Here is a 20,041-nt window from a genome sequence, read left to right as displayed (position 1 = left end):
TCCAGCGTAAAAAAGCATTCTCCGGCCGATCGCCAAACACGATTTCGGCATCAGAGAATCCAGCCCTTAATCTCAGAAATGGAGAACCCGCCGATGGGGTCTCCCAAACGGAGAATCATGTCCCATATTTCTGAAAAGGTAGCACCAATTTCCAAACTGCACTGAACAATGTGGGTGAATGAGGAGTGAGTAAAAACAAGGAGAGATTTCCATTCCATTCACACAACTGAGCTGGTGACTGCAAAAGAGATTTGAAAATGAAAGAGCGATAGAAAATGCAGATAGGGGGATAGGAAAACAGGGAAACAGAAGGAAGAATATAGATAGATGGGATAAAATGAGAGATAAAGATACCACAAAGATAGGCTTGAAAATTCAAATGCATCATTAAACTGAATGCAATTTAGTGAACTATTATTTATAGAGAGAATGAAATGAGACACCTATCAGATCGCACAAGTTTAACTATTCAACCAAAGAACAATATAATTGGCCCAAGCTGCTGATCAAAAATGACATTTAAATTATTTGCATGACTGTCTTATTTTTTGTAACATTTAAAAAAGGTGAGCATGTAATAGTCTCCAATAATGTTCTGAACAGCTTTACTCTTCACATTAAGGTTTGGAGACTGTAGAGTTCCAGATTTAGCCAACAAATCTCCTTTCTGTTTTGTCTTCAGTCGTGTGCGTAGGTTCTTCACTGCACTTTTTTAAAGACCTGTTTACTTGTTATCTCGCCAACCCGCAGTTCCTGAAAGTGGGTGAGGAAATAAAACAGCTAAAATTAATTGCATCTCTTTAAACATTTATAAAGTGTACTCATAGGAATATTCCATCTAGGATTTTACACGTTGTTTTCAACGGTTAGCGTTATGGTGCATTCCAAGTCAGGAGGTTTGCTGGTCTTGGATCCTACTGTAAGTAGCAAAGTGTCAGACACAGCAATAGAGCACTGAAAAAACTGATGCCATATTCTCCAAGGTCAAACGAGGCATGTGAACAATACAAATCTGGCATTGAAGCATGCAGTTCAAGTGGGTCTTGGGTTTTATCCCTGCTCTATGCTTAGCTAACTTATTTAATTTCAATAAGCCTCAATTACCTTAGTCAGGGTAGAGAGGGGAAAGAGAAACAAAAACAGTCAGTGACCCCTGGAACTCTGCACCCCTGGATGCTGAGTGAGCAGAGGTTCAGTCTCAGCTCATTGGCTCAACTACCTACCAAAAATCACAGTCCCAGCCTGATATGTAATGAACAGGCCTTTAAACATGGAATCCAAGCGATGCAAGTGCTAACCCAATGGCTTTAGGAGGAGGGGAAAGGAAAGTATTTTGACACGTCAAATGTAAAAACAATGGGCGCAATCTAACGGTCGCTTTGCGCCAGGTGCAGATCCGTGCGAGCTGGTTATATCACTGGAGGGACCAAAATCAGGATTTGCCCCGGCCGGCGATCAGTTTCCCATCTAACTGGCCCACTCTCATTGGCAGGTTCCAGTTCCCGCCGAAATGCGATGAAGTTCCAATTAACACCAATTAAGGGCAATCTCCATATCATCAACGGGATGGACGCCCTATCTAATGGAGTCCCGAGATCAAGATCTAACTGGCTCCCCAGCGGAAGGTCAAAGGGGCATCCTTTAGTACACTGTATGAGGAGATTGGAGGAGATGGGTAGCCAACTTCAAAATCAGGCATGCAGCCTAGGGGCTCTGGAGCTGCTGCCCCAGTGCTCTGTGGGAAGTTGCTATCAGGCCCTAAAAGCCACTCTCCTGGATTGTGCATGCACATAACTAAAGACAAGGTTCTGGGGAAACTACAAGGTCTGAAGATGGATAAATCACTTGGACCGGATGGTCTACACCCAGTGATCTAATGGAGATAGCTGAGGAGATTGTGGAGGCATTGGAGGTGGTCTTTCAGGAATCACTGGAGGCAAGGAGGGTCCAGAGGACTGGAAAATGTCTAATGTAACACCACTGTTTTAAGAAAGGGAGGCAGAAGATGGGAAATTATAGGCCGGTTAGCCTGACCGGTCATTGGTAAGGTTTTAGAGTCCATTATTAAAGATGAGTTTGCGGAGTACTTGGAAGTGCATGATAAAATAGGGCTGAGTCAGCACGGTTTCATCAAGGGGAGGTCATGCCTGACAAATCGGTTCGAATTCTTTGAGGAGCTAACAAGGATGTTACATAAAGGAGAACCAGCGGGCATGATCTATTTAGATTCCCAGAAGGCCTTTGACAAGGTGCCGTACAGGAGGCTGTTAAATAACAGGGAGACAACATGAAGTGACCTTCACAGCATCAGGGTCCCAGGTTTGATTCCCTGCTGGGTCACTGTGTGGAGTCTGCACATTCTCCCCGTGTCTGCGTGGGTTTCCTCCGGGTGCTCCGGTTTCCTCCCACAGTCCAAAGATGTGCAGGTTAGGTGGATTAGCCATGCTAAATTGCCCTTAGTGTCCAAAAAAGGTTAGGAGTTATTGGGTTAGGGGGATAGGGTGGAAGTAAGGCATAAGTGGGTCTGTCCAGACTCGATGGGCTGAATGGCCTCCTTCTGTACTGTATGTTCTATGTTCTATTAACAGGGAAGGTTCCACTCCCTTAATGTTCAACTTGTGTGCGACCATCACCTCCAGATCATTCCTCGGCAGCGTGCATGACAGCTACATCCTGGGGCAGTTGGAGATCCATGGCATCTTTGAGGACCACTCCAGGATGATGGATTAGCGCTTGGGAGAAAAGGGGTACCCGTTGAAGTCCTGGCTAATGTCGACAGTGCAGAGGCTGGAGACTCAATATAACAAGGCCCATGTGGTCACCTAGGTTGTCATTGTGCCGTGTATCGGACTGCTTAACATGTGGTTCTGATGCCTCGCCCACTCGGTGGTGCACTGCAGTACACTCCCCAGAGGGATGCCTGCTTTGTGGTGGCCTGCTCTGCCTCCCACAACCTGGCACAGCAGCGGGGCATCAAACTAAAGGTGGAGGAGGAGGAACTTGCGGCCTCTTCAGAGAAGGAGGCTCGGGACCAGGAGGGGCTGGATGAGGAGCTTCGGGAGGCCCCGCAGGAGTTGCCAGAGGATGGAGGATAGGCATCAGTTAGTCTGGCATGCCCAGAGGACCATTGGGGCCCTCATCCTCGCCCGCTTCTCATAGGACAACCTTTGTCCATCATCTCACACCCTCCCTTCCCCCACCCCAGCCATACCCCCCCCCCCCCATTCCACCTCCCCAACCAATTCTACCCCACTCCGACTACCCTGTTCCCCTTCCCCAGGATCTGTGTAACATCACTCCATGATGGGCCTGTGTCGGCACTATCAGTGGGTCATTGTACAGTGATGATAACCCGCTGTAAGGTCTGGTGCTCCTCCATCTATGCCATAGTCTGAATCCAGTGTTTCTGCTGACAGCGCACACACGCCCATCACTGCACATAGTAGCCTCGGAGATCCCAGATCCAGGTCCACCGTGCCCGGGAGGTAGGGGTGCAAGACGGCCCCACAGTGAAGAATCATGTGAGAGAGGCTTCACAGGTCTTGGGTGTAACATATTTTAATCATGAACAATCAGAACTCTGGAGACCGCCGTCATCCCCCTGCTGAAGGCTCCCGGTCAGCCTCCGGCAGTCTCTCCTCCCGAACGGTGCTGTAATACCCTGGGGGGGTCACCGTGGGATGGAAGGGCAGCTGGAGTGAGTTGTAAAGGCCCCTGCATCATCCAGCATCATTGTCTGCACCATGGTGTCGACACCTTCAGAAATGCTCCTCTGTGACTGGGCCATGTTCCCGAGTGCTTTAGCAATGCCCGTCTGGGACTGCAACATCCTGAGTCTACAACATGCTCCACAGCACCTCAGCAAGGTCTAATGCATCTGGGACATGTCCTCAGTGACTGGGACATGCTGTTGAGGCACTTAGCCATGGCAGTCACTGATTGATCAACGCCTTAAACACCACCACTGATGATGCTGATGTCATGCTGCAGGCTTCCCACTGCGGTCGCCACCCTAGCAGTGTTGGCCTCAGTGCCACGCATTGCCAGCAACATCTCCTGCACTCGTAGCCTTTGGGATCCTCCAATCGGTTATGTACCCACTCGAGTGTTGCTGGCATTCCCTCCTGAATCTCACGGTTGCACCCTGGCATCTGCATCAGATCTGGGATGACCATGCCCAGAGGCTCAGCATCTGACTGGGACCCAGCTGGGTCCTGGGATCCAGCAGACCTCCAACTGCTGTATCCCCTGGCTGTTCCTGCCTCCACCTGATGTGCTCATCAGATTGTGCCCCAGAAGCCAGTACACTAATGTCACCCACCGAGGTGTGTGTCTCTGCGCTGGCGGAAGTTGGGGTTGACAGCTGTGACACATCAATGATGACATTCGCGGCCCTCTCCTCTGAGGTGTTCTCTGGGAAGATGGAGGGGGAATGGCCCGGCCCCAGCAGATCCACCAGATAGAGATCCTGCGACAGAATGGAAATGGGGTCAGTGAGAGGGAAGGATAATTCTGACATGAACAACTTACTTGCGACAGGTCTCCTGGGGGTGGGAGATCCTCACCTGTCCTCGGTCACGCCCGCGATCTCCAGGGCCTATTCCTCATTGGGAGTGAAGATCTTGATATCCGGACCCCCGCCACCCGTCTGGGCCCTTTCCTGCCTGATATGTGTCACGTCTCCCGTGGGGGACAAAGAGAGGGCATTATGGGCCATACGCTTCATACATCAGGTGGGGGTTGGTCCATGGCAGGTGACAGGTGTGGGCACCACTGCTGGGAATGGGTGGGTTATGTAGTTGGGTCTACAGGCGCAAGTGTGGTATTGTGCTGCAGGTGGGGGGGGGGGGGGGGGGGGGGGGAAAGGTGAGGGAGGAGTGGGAAGAGGATGTGTGCAGTGCCAGCCGCCGAATTGTTTAGGTGGGGAGAAATGAGGGAGGTGACACTCAAGGCCGGTGCCAGGGGGCCAATGCCAACTCACCCAGGTGGCCCGGTGGAGGCCATTGAACTTTTTATGACACTGGACCAAGGTTCTCCTTGTAACCCTCCCCGAGCTGGTGGCTGCTGCCACTGCCTCTCAAACGACACTGGCTGACTGTCTGACCTCCTTGGGCGAACAGGGTGTCCAGCCCAACTCCATGACATCCAACAGTCTGGCCAGGTATCTCCGAAACATGGAGCAGGTCAGCGCGGTGGCATGGCTGCGTGCTGTCTGACATTTGTTCACAGCAAGAGGTTATGTGCTACTCGCCCTCACAAGCGGGGACCTGCCGGACACGATCCAGGCGAATCAGCTGGTGGGACAGCCGTTGCCGCAGTGAAGCACATGGTGGGCCATTACTGGCCGTAATTGACGTTAGAAACTGGTGAAGTCGTGCTTGCTACCGCACATAGTGCTCCTCCTGTTAGAATGCGGCCATTGCTAATGCTTTTTGAAGGTTGCCACATAGTGTCAGTACAGATCATAAAGTAGGCACCTCTATGATTTGGATAGGTCAACAATGAGGTGAATTGGAAACTCAGAAAATGGTAGAAAATCATACAGGCACAAGAACATGCAATGGCACCAGGTTGATGACGGAATTGGCTCTCTCAGTTACCTTATGTTCAAGGGGAGAATCCTGCTCTCCTGAAAGGAAAATACAAAACGTATTTTTTGTGCATCCACTGACCTGGAGCCCTTTTCCCAATACCCGTCTGTGTTGAGAAAGCTGCAGCGTCTTTCCTGCTTAAACCACCAGCTACAATAATTGCAGTTGGGTCTCAATTGCATCATTGAGACCCAACATACTTATCTAATAAAGACTTCAGCTGTCAGCTTTGGTGGGATGGTAACCTTGCTACCTACTCAGCAGAGCACAAGGATGAGTTTCATGCAGATTTTGTTGAGTAAGTAATGTGGACAATTTTAGCTGCCCATCCATCTGGGTTCTGCCTGGTGGGTCGAGATAAAATTGCCGGAATCCATTAAATACAAAGTTGAAAAGTGCACGTTTACCACCAAATGAGCCATTTAAAGCAATCCAAATAGTTATCATTAAGATTTACGAACTGGAATTAGAATTTTGGGTTCATTTACTAGTTCATATTCCTGTCCATCTTTGGCCAAATTTTAGTAAGAAGCGCTCCAAAAGCCAGTGTTTGAAACAAACCTGTTGGACTTTAACCTGGTGTTGTAAGACTTCTTACTGTGCTCACCCCAGTCCAACGCCAGCATCTCCACGTCATGGCCAAACTGGCTTTATATGTAAAATATCGGATAGACAGTCAATGTGCCCTTTGCCAAGGTCATTAACTTAGGATTATGCAGAGCAATATAAGTTAATATCTCTAAGAGCGAATGAAATAACTGCCTGTATGAGTGAAGAGATCCGACACTATAAATGACCACGAGTAATTGTGCAGGTTTGTCTTTCACCAAATATCACCTAATTTGTTTTATTGTTTTAAGATACGAATTAATTTAGCAGGAAGTGAAACCTTCTGCAAAATGGTCTGTTTAATCGAAAAAAGCAGAAACCAGGTGACGGGGTGAAGAGACAGCATTACTACGAGATTTAACTCAGATAATGAACCCTGACCAGGTTCATCAATCACCAGCCCCTTCAAACGGAAGGGGAATATTGATTTATCGATAACTGATAACATCTGTAAATCACAAACCAGTATTATTGTTTTGGCTGAACTGGTGTTGATAAAGTTGATTACAAAATCCTTTCCTTGCCAATTGCCTTGTGCATCTGTGATCAGATCACAACCGACCGCACTTTGGAATATAATAAATAATAAAGAAGGAAGGAGTTCAAATTCCTACCTATGAATTCCAACTTTTTCTAACTATGTGAACTTTGCATCTATTGGTGCCCTTAGCACTGCAATTTCCTCCTAGACATTGTGCATGAAATATTGAAGTTGCAAAACCTGGCTCCATGATACCCAGTTTTTTTGGCACTTCTTGGCTGTTTTGCCTCCAAAATGGCACCTGAGCCCTTGAAATGAATGAAAATGAAAATCGCTTATTGTCACAAGTCGGCTTCAAGTGAAGTTACTGTGAAAAGCTCCTAGTCGCCACATTCCGGCGCCTGTTTGGGAAGGCTGGTGCGGGAATCGAAACCGTGCTGCTGGCCTGCCTGGGTCTGCTTTCAAAGCCAGCGATTTAGCCCTGTGCTAAACCAGCCCCACTTGTGGTGCTAACAATGCCGATGCCATTTTGGTGAAGGCACAGGAGTGCCGCTGGAGGTTTTGTCACTTTTGCCTCCAATATTGCACCTACACACTTATGGTGCTAACCGTGCCATTCAACATTTTGGTGAAGGCACTGGGAATGTCGCTGGAGGTATGTCGAGTAGGCAGATTTAGACATCAGCCATCGTACAACGTTGATTAATTGGAAGTGCTGCCATTTTGGGGCTCAATGCTCCAGCATTCTCAAATGCACAGCTGAATATGCATTCAGTAGCCTCCAAACCACCATCTAACCCAGCAGCAGGAAGGAACTCTCTAAATCACTACCTACCAGACCAGTGTTATTGAAAGGGATAATCAACTACTTACAGGTTAGTTGCCAAATGATTCCCACAGGATCTTCATGCAATTGCCAAAGTGTTTTGTGGCTTTCTGAGCTGTTTAAAGTTGCTATAGTCTGTTGGAAATGTGAGGCATGTGCTGTCGGACAGTGATCAGGTCACAAGCGACCGCACTTTGGAATACAATAAGCAATGGGTGGCAGTCTGAGCTTGTGTGTCAGCAAGCGGAGTTTCCATGAGTTCAGTTTTAGCACCCACACTTTGTGCTGTTCTGGAATCTATGACACCAGCCGACTGAAACTGCATCATGGCTGGGTCCACAAGGGTGCTCAACTATTTCCAGCTCTGCACAAAGCCACGCAAGTGCTGAAACTCCTGCACACTCCTTAACAGTGACCACAGACTTACTGGCAGGTTTCCCTATGTACTAAGCTATTCATTGTGTATATCCATCAGCCTTCTTCTGCAGACCACCCCTTTGGATGTCTCATGTCCTTGTCAACAGGAGTTGTGTGCAGCCTTCCATTGTGTTGGCACCGTGGCTAGTCTTGTCCTCTGCCCATACTAGTTCCAAACAATATTAAGTTCAGTGCCAGTATCTGAACTGGTGGTTGCAAGTGTGGGAACAAGTGATGGCACTTCTTCTTCTTCATTGTTGTCCAGCTCCTTTACCTCTCTCTTCTGCCACTACCTGGCCGTATTGTAGAATTGGGTTCCTGAAAGGATAAAGGGATACAAGGGTAATGTGGTGGGGAGAGGAGCTGGGGAAAGCAAGAGAGTTGCCTGCTCACACCATCTGTAGTTTGGAAATCAGAAGAGATTGTGGGATGAGGAAAAAAATGGGACACACGAAGGAAGATTAGGAATAAGCTTCTGTCATTTGCTTTTTAAAATAAAAAAAAAGTAAATTTAGAGTACCCAATTCTATTTTTGCCAATTAAGGGGCAATTTAGTGTGGCCAATCCATTTACCCTGCACATCTTTGGGTTGTGGGGGTGAGACCAACGTAGACACAGAGAGAATGTGCAAACTCCACATGGATAGTGACCTTGGGCAGGGATCGAACCCGGGTCCTCGGTGCCTTTAGGCAACAGTGCTAACCACTGCGCCACCGTGCCGCCCGCTTCTGTCGTCTTCAATGGTTTCAGTCTCACTGTAGGTCTTACAATCTCTTCTGATTGATGATTGAGGTGATTAATGGATTTATTAATGTCTCCTCCATTGGGGTAAGGATGTGGAAGGTATTTCCATCCTTCTCAGTTAAGTGCTGCCTCCTCTGGTCCAGCACCACCTTGTTCAGTCAGAGGAAGCAAGTCAGCGAGTGTGGTGTCGGTTGTCATGATTGAAAGGTTGAGTGTGTGTGGAGTTTGCACGTTCTCCGTGTCTGCGTGCGTTTGCCCCAGATGGTCCGGTTTGCTCCCATAGTCCAAAAAGGCACAAGTTATGTGGATTGGCCATGCAAACTTACCCCTTAGTGCCGAACAATGTACAGGTTAGGTGTGATTGCGGGGATAGAGCGAGGGGGTGGGGTTGTTGGTGTGGGTCTATGGGCCTCGGTAGGGTGCTGTTTCAGAGGTCAGTGCAGACTCAATGCGCTACATGGCCTCCATCTGCACTGAAGGAATTCTATGGTTCCTCTCCACTTCCTCGCCCAGGGCCTTCAATGCAGTGTGGGAAATCTTGGGGCCATCTCTCGGTCACTTTGTATCATCTTTATGTTTTTCCCCACGACAAATCACTATAAAATGACTTGTTGCGCCTGCTGCACTCAAAACAATCCTTCATTTGTGGGCATCAATGCACACAGTAGTGCAGGCTAAACTGAACTCATGCTAGCGTCTTATGATTTTGCACCCTCTGTTCAGCCATGCAGCTACTCAATAGCACACTCAATGCCAGTTGAACACTACAATAATGTAAATTATGAGGCAGCATGAAGTTTGCATGTCCACTGCATCAAAAGTTCTGGAATCTCTTGGCCTACGTGCAGTAAGTTGCAAATAGCAAAAATCTAATTATAATTCCTTTCAAGAATACCAATCCTACAAAAAATAGGCGGCACCATATTATCCACTGACAAATGACTTACCAGATGCAATTCATCGCCTTCTATCCAGTGAGTCCACCCTCGGCCTTGTTTCTCTCCTCTTTGTACACACACAAGCTTATCCCCATCCCAATTCACTGTGGTCTGAAATGGAAAAATAATGAAAACAATGCCAAATGTGGATTTATTGATTGGCGTGAGAATTCATGCTCGCTTATTAATCTAAGGATTTATTTCAGGAGCACATTTCATAGGCTTCATAGTATGGCTTGAACAGTTGTAGCCCCAATTATAAAACTGTGAAAAGCCACTCTTTCTCTCTGCAGCCGTAATGTTCAATATTAGCTAAACATTTAATTCAGTTAATAATCAGCCAGTGTATTCTGATGCAGTGTCAAGATCGTTATAGTTCAGCTCCATTAAATGAATGAAGTATGACTAATTCCATGGATTATATTCCACATCCTGTAAAGGTAATTGGGCATTTTAACCCTTAACGAGTGTAAAACTTTAATGTAAATATATTTTTAAGAAACTTAAAGTTCTCCTGCTGAGATTTCAAATATTCTTCTGTAGCAGAAACTTCAGAAATTTCTCCGTCAGAGATTTTCAACACTTCTTTAATTTTACCTTCTCAATGCAATCTTGCGAGACATTGCAAGGAGAATCCTGCCTGTGGTGATCTTTGTGAGGGGTTTCCAGGATGGCAGGCGTAGTGATCACAAAGATACACAAAGCTCTTTTGAAGAACTAAGCTAAACTAATTTTATTAACACTACTAAATTTGAGTTCGACACTTATTCTGAATAGCTAACATACATGTAAGAATTAAACTACATTCACTAACACTATCTCTATCTACTAGTTATAACTATTATATATTAACTAACTCTGCAATACACTATGAATCTTATCTTCCTCAGCTCCAGTCTAAACTCCTCCCCTTAGCTTAAGAGCCAGTGCAATTTATAGTACTATCCCTTAGCTCCCTCCAGTAGCTAGGCTTAACATAACATTAACTCTTCACATGCTGTACTTTTGTATACTGTCACATCCTCATTTCTTTGAGAAAAATATTGACTGTATATTTTCTTGTTTACAGTATTATACAGTAAGTCAACAATGATAGAACTAATATTAGATTTACAGATTTAATCTATTTGGAGGTTTCCTACGTCTTGTAGACCTTCTTAATGTTACAGCAATGTTATTTGAATTATCTGGTACATTTGACAATATAGCTTTTGGAAAGTCAGTTGTAGGAAATAGGTGTTGTTGACTCGTGGTATCTGATTCTGTGAATGTAACAGGTTGATTGAGTTTCAAGAAGTCTCTTCTGTTTTGATGAAAAATCTTTCCATATTCTGTTCTGATCTCGTATGATGGTGGTGTGAGTTGATTGAGTACTTTTACAATGTCCATCCATTGATTACGAATACATACTATATCACCTTCTATATGGTTTGGAGTTTCTATCGTAATATTTCTTTTGCTTACTCTTCAGTTACTGCATTTTTTTATAGTAAGAAGTCTTACAACACAGGTTAAAGTCCAACAGGTTTGTTTTGAATCACTAGCTTTCGGACCACTGCTTCTTCCTCAGGTGATTCAAAACAAACCCGTTGGACTTTAACCTGGTGTTGTAAGACTTCTTACTGTGCTCACCCCAGTCCAACACCGGCATCTCCACATAATGGCATTTTTTTATGCATGTCTTGTTCATCTTTGTTGGTAATGTAGTATGTATTCTTCGTTCCATCAATAGTTGTGCTGGAGAAAGCCCCGATGACAATGGTATAGCCCTGTATGCTAACAGGGCTAAGTCAATGTCCTTTCTGTCCTCCATTGAGAAGCTGCTTCACAATTCCCACCCTTTACTCAGCTTTCCTGTTTGCCTGCAGGTATAGTGGGCTAGAGGTTACATGTGTGAAGTTACAGTCATTGGCAAATTGTAACCACTCCAGGCTTCTAAAACATGGTCCATTGTCTGTAACAACAGTAACTGGTATGCCATGACTGGCAAATACATTTTTCGTTACCCTAACAACTGAATGCGTTGTTGAGTCGGATAATGTGATAACCTCTGAAAAATTTGAGTAATAGTCAATGATTATTAAATAACCACAGCCTTGAAAGTAAAATATGTGCATGGTGACTTTTGTCCATGGTTGAGTAACTAGTTTGCTTTCCACCAAGGTCTGTTTACATTGTGCCGGTTGGTGCATTTGGCACATCTGACACTGTTGAATGTAGTTGTCCATATCCTTGTTGATTCCAGGCCAATACACCAATTTCCATGCTTTTCATCTACATTTCTTAATGCCTCAAAGTACTTTGTGGATTTGTATGAGAATGTCTTGTCGAAGACATGACGGAATTATGGTGTGGTACCCATCATAGAAAGGGTCAGGTCTTTTCTGATATTGTCAGGTCTTTTCTGATGTTGCGAAAGTTTGCACATTTCCTTTAGGCCAGTCAGTATGTACATATTGTATCACTTGCTGAAGTGTCGTATCTTGTAGAGTTTCTGCCTTGATTATTTGTAGTTTAGCATCTGTGACAGGTAGCATTGCTGTGATGAAGTTGGCTTCTGTTTCAATACGGAGTAGAACGGCAACAACTTTGTTATCCTCATGCATTGTGACTCTGGATAACGTATCTGCTGTTATGGGAGCGGTGTTTTCAGAACCCCAAAATGTATCATGGAGTTCAACCAACCTCCCCCTTTAATGGATTGTTAGCTTTTGAAGCATACGGCTTATTCTCCAAGTGTGATATTACAATTATGGACACGTGGGTTTTTAAACACAAAACAATGTTTATTCCATGAATTCAACTTAACCTTTTAAATAAACATTGGATCATTTAACACCCCTTACTTCAAAGATAACCCCGAAAATAATACAACACTAAATAATCCCTCAAAATGTTCCTTCAAAACTCCAAAATACTTCACCTTTAACAACAACATTAGGTGACATTCAATATACTTATAGTCTTTGAATTTTTAGACATCAACAGACCAGTTCTGTGTTTTCTTCTTGCAGCTTTTTGCAAAACACAAAAACACTCCCAGCTTTCTCCTCAAACCTGAAACCAGAAGCAGAAGTGAGCTCAGCTCAGCTCCCCCACCCTCTGACATCACTTCAGTAATATGAGCTGCTCCATTTCCTAAAGGTACATTGCTTGAACATCCATTGCTTAAAGGTACTGTCACATGACACTGCAAGTACTATATCTTTCGAACCAGGGAGAGTTGGCAGTGTGAATTCTCTGCATCAGGTTTAGCTGAATACATGCATCTACTCCAATAAGTGATGAGTTTGTGTCATCCACAGTTTCAAACTCGAGTGGGATTTTAATGTTACCACTCTAAACTATGAGGCATGACCCTTTTGTTGCTATTTCATTTCCATTGTAGTCTGCTAATCTACAATGTGTCTTTTTATATTCTGCACGTGTTGCTACTTTGCCCAAATCTGATTCTGTTATCAGATTAGTGTGTGTGACAGTGTCCAATTTAAATTTATGATCAATGTTTCTATCCAATCTTTATTTCTATTGTATAATTGCCTCATTGTTTTGTCAGCAATATTGTTTCCAATTGTTTTAGTGATTGCTTCTATTATGAAAGTGTCCCCTGAAGTAGGCACAATAAGATCAATCTTTGATTTAACATTTTTTTCTTCTTCCTTGTTTTGTATAGTGTTGTCTTTTTTTATGCTGTTGAAATCCCTTTCCAAATTGGTACTGGTTTGTTGTTGTGTTAAATCTGCATGGTGTAGCAAAATTGATTGAGGTTGTTACATGTTGAACACCTTTTTCCAAATGCAAGGCAGTGTTGATTTCAGTGGGAGTGTCCACAGAGTGTACATGTCATCATGTTGGTGACGTCATGTGTAAACCTCTTATGCGCATGTGCAAATCGGTCGACTACCAGTTCGCATGTGCGAACGGATCCTGCACGTGCGCAGAACGTCGAATGTCCATTTTGTATTTTTTTCTTACCCATACCTGCGCAAAGCGGCTACCTAATGAAAATGAAATGAAAATTGCTTATTGTCACGAGTAGGCTTCAATGAAGCTACTGTGAAAAGCCCCTAGTCGCCACATTCCGGCGCATGTCCGGGAAGGCTGGTACGCGAACAGGCTCCGGAATGTGGCGACTAGGGGCTTTTCGCAGTATCTACAGCAGCATTTGTTTTAAACTGCATCGCAGAGACAATGGTACCGACCACATTGCTGAAGTTCGGGCCTTTTTCACGGGATCTGAATTCTGCATATTCATTGGTGGCTTGCTCACTTGTTTTTGCAGAGATTGACGGCTTCTTCTAAAGTTAAGTTTGGTTTTCTTAGTAAATGTTCGCGCATTTCATAGAATTATTCATAGAATTTACAGTGCAGAAGGAGGCCATTCGGCCCATCGAGTCTGCACCGGCTCCTGGAAAGAGCACCCTACCCAAGGTTAACACCTCCACCCTATCCCCATAACCCAGTAACCCCATCCAGCACTAAGGGCAATTTTGGACACTAAGGGCAATTTATCATGGCCAATCCACCTAACCTGCACATCTTTGGACTGTGGGAGGAAACCGGAGGAAACCCACGCACACGCGGGGAGGATGTGCAGACTCCACACAGACAGTGACCCAAGCCGGAATCGAATCTGGGACCCTGGGGCTGTGAAGCTACCGTGCTGCCCTTAAATGCCGTGCTGCACTTGATCTTCAAATATGCCAAACACAATTTGGTCACGAAGAATTGATTCAGTAATTGAGGAAAAATTGCAGGATTGCACTCAGAGCCTCAAATCAGTTAGAAAAGAGTCAAAGGATTCCCCTTTTAGCTGCACCCTTTGTTTACACATACATCTCTCACACATCTCATTGACCTGTTTTTTGCAATGAGTTAAATTTTTCCATTACTTTCTCATACTTATTTTTACCTTAATGTTCTGAGAAATCAAATGAGTTAAAGAGTTCAAATGCCTGCAGACCTGCCAGATTTAGTCGGAGAACTATTTTCCTAATTTCAGGAGTTTATTCCAGTGCAGAGACCAAGTGAAAGACTTCAAACTGATGCTTCTAGTTATTCCAATTCAACATTAGTTGACGGGTTATCTTGAAGTTATCAGGCTTTTACACAGCATCCATGTTGGTTTCGGGGTTTTCTTTGTTCTTTGCAGATTTTCAGATAGATATCGCGCGAGTCGGGAACCGCGCCCACCGTCACAGCCAGCTTGATTATATGCCTGACCCCCGAATGTAAAATTCTGGCCTTAGAGTTTGTATTGACAATTTAAAAACCTGATTTTCACACAATTAACATACGCAACATAAGTGTAACAGAAGAGACACCCTAATTGGCATATGACCTGAGTTTTCAATACTCTTAAATTTAATAAAATTAATTCCCTCTGTGCACTCTGCACAACAAAGTCAGAGTCAGATGACTGGAGTGTGCTTAACCTGACAAATTGACTGCAGAACATATTTTGTCCTAATGGGCACCAATATTAGCTCAAAATAGAAATCAATTTTAAAACAAAAGCTATTTTCAAAGTATTTCATAGCTTTTTCATCATTAGCAACTTTAATATCTGTCGCTCAAATTACAGCCAATAGGTTTTTCAACTGGTAAATTGGCAGCTTTGTGCAGCATTCCTGATTCAAACCACACACTGGCATGTCCGATGCAGCTGCTATCTAAAGATGAAGAAATTGTATTTGTATAGCATTTTTCGCAACCTCAATGTCTGAAAGCACTTTATAGCAAATTAATGACTTCTGCAGGGAAAGGTGACAACCAATTGGTGCACAGCACGTTTGCACAAATAACAATGAATTAAATGACCAATTAAATTGCACAGTTGCCATTGGCTAAGCAATAATTTGTGGCCAGAGCACCAGGACAACACTGGGCTGGATTCTCCATTACGCCGGCCAGTCAATGGGGTTTCCCATTGTGGGGCTGCCCCACGCCGTCAGGAAACCCCCGGGCTCCGGCAAAACAGAGAATCATGCCGGCGCAGAATCCCGCCCACTGTTCTTCTTTGAAAAGTGCTGCAGAATCTTTTATGTTGCCTGAGGTGGCAGGCAGACTCCAGCTTAATGGCTTAAGCAAATGCTATCACCTCCCGCCGTGCGGCACTCCCTCAGTACTGCACCAGAGTCCTGGACAATATTCTATGCTCAAGTCCTATAGCAGGCGTCGCTGCACCCTTCAGCTCAAACAATATTTCCCTGTATGTTGCTGAAAGTGTGACCTGATAACGGTACTGCAAGAGAAACAGAGCATCTGGGATCTGAGTAGGCCGGGCAACCAACAGAATATCTTCTGAACCGATAAGATTTAATGGATGAGAAATAACTGAGAAGGAGAATCAATTAAACAGGATGAATTTAGTGTCAAAATTAGGCACCAAACTATAAATAGAGGGAAAGATTGGATTGAGAGCGTTTGAAATTTAGCTTTGTTGAAATTTCCTAAAACAATTCACAAACTGAAGGAATGAGAATTTACATTTCGACTTCTTGCATTTTCAATGCCAGAAACCTACGCATTGTTAAAGATTTGTAATTACTTATCCTAAATACATCCAGTGAGTTTAACTGGTAACTACCCACAAATTACAGCTTATTACAGCCAATTACAGTTGAGATAGACAGTGAAGTCGTTTTTGCAAAGCTAATTTTTTTTTATTCGTTTATCTGACGTTGGCATTGCAGACTGGGCAATGATTTATTGCCCATCCCTAATTGCCTTTGAGGGGCTAGTTTGGAGTCACATGCAGGCCAAGAGCAGCAGATTTCCTTCCCTAAAGGACATTAGTGAACCAGATGGGTTTTTATTACAATCGACAATGGTTTCATGACCATCATTAGACTTTGAATTCCAGTTATTCCAGTGGCGTGATTTGAACCTGAATCCCCAGAGCATTACCCTGTGTCTCTGGTTTACTAGTCCAGTGACAATACCACAACGCCACCACCTTCCAAAGGCTAATGATGGAACAGCACAACTTGGATTTCAGTATTGAATACAGGCATTTAACTGTGCATATATTAATATATACTGACATACGGGCTTGCCACCTATGATTAAATGTATCCCTGGAAGGTTGCATCACGTGATTTGCCCTCATGTTCCAGTCATTCATCAGCCAACACATCCATCCTTGTGACCTACTGCCCTCCTACTCAATTAGAAAGCTAAAAGACTCATAACCAAGCTTGCTTGGTTATCAGTCTAACAGCCTCCCCACCTGAATTTTCTATATTATATCTGGTGAAGACAAATATTCAGATAATTTAAAAAAAATTAATGTCCCTATGATTTTTCTCCAGGAATGCCTACAGTTTGACCTTCAATTCTTGGAGGCTGCAGGACAGTCCTGGAGGGTTGGCAACCTGCGGTGTGTATTATTATCGCCTGAAGTGACTGAACCATTTACACATAAATAACACGAGCACCATTCGGCTCACCATTATCTTGATAGTAAAATGTGACCCAAATCAGTCTGGGACCATTCTGACACAGAACACTTGTATCCATTACGAATTTGACTCAATGCATAACCATTGGGGTGGCATGGTAGCATAGTGATTAACATTGCTGCCCCCACAGTGCCAGGGACCCGGGTTCGATTCTAGCCTTGGGTGACTATGTGGAGTTTGCACATTCTCCCCCTGTCTGCGTGGGGATCCTCTGGATGCTCTGGTTTCCTCCCACAGTCCAAAGATGTGCAGGTTAGGTGGATCGGCCATGGTCAATGCATTGGGTTACAGGGATAGGGCGGGGGAGTGGGCCCCGGTAGAGTGCTCTTTCGGGGCATCCGTGCAGACCCGATGGCCGAATAGCCTCCTTCTGCACTGCAGGATTCTCTGAAAGCTCCAGACACAGCACACAATGCCACCTTGTCCTCAGACTGATGGGTCTGTGCAGTTTTGGCGATATTTCCAATTTTTATTCCCAATGCTACTGTCAGAATGCACCCTGACCTGTAATTTTCAGATCTTGTCGACCAGTACTGCACAATGCTTACCTTACACTGGCGGTCATCTATCCCACTTAAATCCTCAGGAAACTCCTTGCCAATATCAAATTCCATGAGATAATTGCGGAGACTGCTGATGGTCTTAATAACCACGTGGTCCCCCTTCTGAACAATGTCCTTGTCTGGTTTCAGCAAAACCGCAATTTTCCTCAAAGCAATGTTTACATCTGTTAAAGAAGGAGACAAAATAGCAGATGTTCGACTGAAAAGCAACAAGACTTAATTGCATTTTATGTTTTAAAAAAAGAAAATTTCAATCATTATTTCTACCTCTTAAATAAATTACAAGTCTCGAAGTGAAGGCTCAGATGTTTGCAAGGATCGGATTCAAGAAATAAGATCTAAATTCAATCCTGACAATGAAAGACTTGCGTTTCTATCATCGCCCTCCCTTGCTAGCTGCTTTCAGAACCAATACAACACTTTATAAACTTTGGAATAAGGTTTTAGTAACGATTTAAATAAATATCAACAGCAATTTCCTTAAAAAAAAGATTTAAAAACCCACTTCAGTCCACCCCAAAACACAGTTGCACTTTAACATGCAGGGTTGAAAAATGGCAATGATTTCAAATTTGCCATCCCCCCAGTTCATTCTCAAAGCAGCGCCGTTTAAACAATTGCGACAAGGACTGAGTGCAAAGCTGTCGAGTTTCTGGTTATGCACAGGCACCGGTGGTCAGGTTTTACCCAGGGCTTTCAGGTACTCTTCGAAGTTGTCATTGGATATCATTTTCCAGTATCCGCTGAAATCAGTTGACATGTCTTCGTCCTTCGGGAACAGCAGATCAGGAGCTGGGGCCACGCTTTGCAGCAAACCTGTCCCCTTACTGAGTTCAAAAACACGCAGGGACAATCGTCCAACACTCTATAATCAGCCAAACAATGTTCAGCCGGTTGATCCGATTAATTGGAGATTGAATTTGCAAGTCAGACTCAGAACTCTCGGCTGAAATGAATGACGCCCATTAAGCAAACCTACATTGGAGTCTTCAGTGTCTCACAAAAAATGATTGGCGTCACGCTTGGATTGTATTTATTGAAAATAGAATCGTCCCGGTTACAATGTTATGTAACTGAGTAGATGATAAAACAGTGAGATGTACACAAGATGAGAGCCAAATGATTTGTTGGAATTGCGCACACTTCTCATCTTTAGCCAAACATGTTCATTTAAAAAAATATATTTTCTTTGCATGCATAAAGTCAGTTAATTTTTCTTGGTAATGTTCACTGAAAACCAGGTTGGTTCGGAGTACTTTGTTTTGTCTCCCTTCTTGCTCTGATTTCCAACCCAAACAAATCCTGAAATCGTGCTCAGATGGTAAATTAGCAAATGCCCAAAGTGTTGCTTAATTTGCATACACTTTCTTTGTGAACATTCAGCTGTGTGCCAAGAGTTTGTAGATACTTTTCCTCTACTTAACCTATCCAAACGCTTCACAACACTTTTATCACTCTCGTAATGCTCTCTGTCCCTTAACATTTTGTTTCTCTGCTCTGTCATAATTTAAGATTCATTCCTGCTATCATGCAGTGAATCACCTCCGTGCCACTTCTGTCACACTGCTATACTGGAACCCTGCCATGCATATAGAAACAGAAGTAGGTCGTTTACGCCCACCCAGAACCTGCTGCACCATGGCTGATTTGAACCTTAACCCATCTATCTATCTTGGTTTGTAACCCATAAGACCCTTACTCAACAAGAATCTACCTGCCCAGTTTTGAAACTTTCAGTCAACCCTAGTTTCAACAGCGTTTGGAAAAGATGACCAGATTTCCCCTTTGTGTGAAGAATATTCTCTTAAATCACCCTGAGCAGTCCGGTAGATGTCACAACCATGTGAGGAGGGATAAAAATTGACTCTGTTAATTTACCACTCTAAGTCTAGCTGTAATAGGGTTAGCACACTCCGGCAGGACTCCAAAAGGTAGCCAGACAGGTGCATTCACACAAGCCCTTATGGGTATTGATAGTTAGGTATTTTTTGGATGCTATAATCGAGCTCTAGCTGGAGGTACATGTGGCTCATATCAAGCTTGTTGAACGTGTGGCCTCCTACCAGTTTTGTATAGAGGTGCCTGATGCGCGGCATGGGGTACCAGTCTCGATGGGAGGCTCTGTTAACAGTTCATTTCTAGTCCACGCAAAGGCAGACCAGCATGTCGGGCTTGAGAACCGGGACTGCTGATGTGACCCAATCTGCATATTGCACCAGACCTATAATGCCAAGACCTGCCAATCCCTCGAGTTCTGTCTCCAACTTGGCGAGCAAGGAACAGAGGACCAGTTGTAACCTGAAATACTTAGGTAAGCAGAGGGGTCTACATAGATTTTTGCCCTTGCTCCCTTGATTTTACCGAGGCTCTCTTGAAATACGTCAATGTATTTTCCAATTACCTCGTATA

General features: G+C 44.3%; 1 protein-coding gene across 2 annotated transcripts; it reads right to left on the bottom strand.

The window, feature by feature from the left end:
- Nucleotides 1–397: 397 nt before the first annotated feature.
- On the bottom strand, nucleotides 398–18,553 carry rbp1.1 (retinol binding protein 1, cellular, tandem duplicate 1). 2 transcript variants are annotated; one of them, XM_038815682.1, is made up of 5 exons: nucleotides 18,320–18,553; nucleotides 17,618–17,796; nucleotides 9,616–9,717; nucleotides 4,322–4,468; nucleotides 398–753 (listed from the first exon to the last, which is right to left on the bottom strand). In XM_038815682.1, exons 1-5 carry the CDS (start codon nucleotides 18,390–18,392, stop codon nucleotides 700–702), a joined length of 555 nt encoding a protein of 184 aa, XP_038671610.1. In that variant the 5' UTR covers nucleotides 18,393–18,553; the 3' UTR covers nucleotides 398–699. The 2 variants fall into 2 exon arrangements, with proteins under 2 accessions (XP_038671610.1, XP_038671611.1); XM_038815683.1 differs by lacking the exon at nucleotides 4,322–4,468 and having other exon boundaries at nucleotides 18,320–18,532.
- Nucleotides 18,554–20,041: the final 1,488 nt, after the last annotated feature.

The sequence above is a fragment of the Scyliorhinus canicula genome, chromosome 13 (genome assembly GCF_902713615.1).
Source record: "Scyliorhinus canicula chromosome 13, sScyCan1.1, whole genome shotgun sequence".
NCBI lineage: Eukaryota > Metazoa > Chordata > Chondrichthyes > Carcharhiniformes > Scyliorhinidae > Scyliorhinus > Scyliorhinus canicula.
The sequence above is the reverse complement of the archived record's forward strand: the minus strand, read 5'-3'. Positions and strand labels throughout refer to the sequence as shown.

What these genes read in the sequence shown, in the direction of transcription:
- rbp1.1 (XM_038815682.1), bottom strand. Translation starts at nt 18,392, where the DNA reads ATGTCAACTGATTTCAGCGGATACTGGAAAATGATATCCAATGACAAC. An exon ending in TAGATGACCGCCAGTGTAAG is followed by an intron (nt 9,718 to 17,617) that starts GTAAGCATTGTG and finishes TTTCCATTTCAG; the next exon opens with ACCACAGTGAATTGGGATGG. An exon ending in AAGGCGATGAATTGCATCTG is followed by an intron (nt 4,469 to 9,615) that starts GTAAGTCATTTG and finishes ATTCTGTCGCAG; the next exon opens with GATCTCTATCTGGTGGATCT.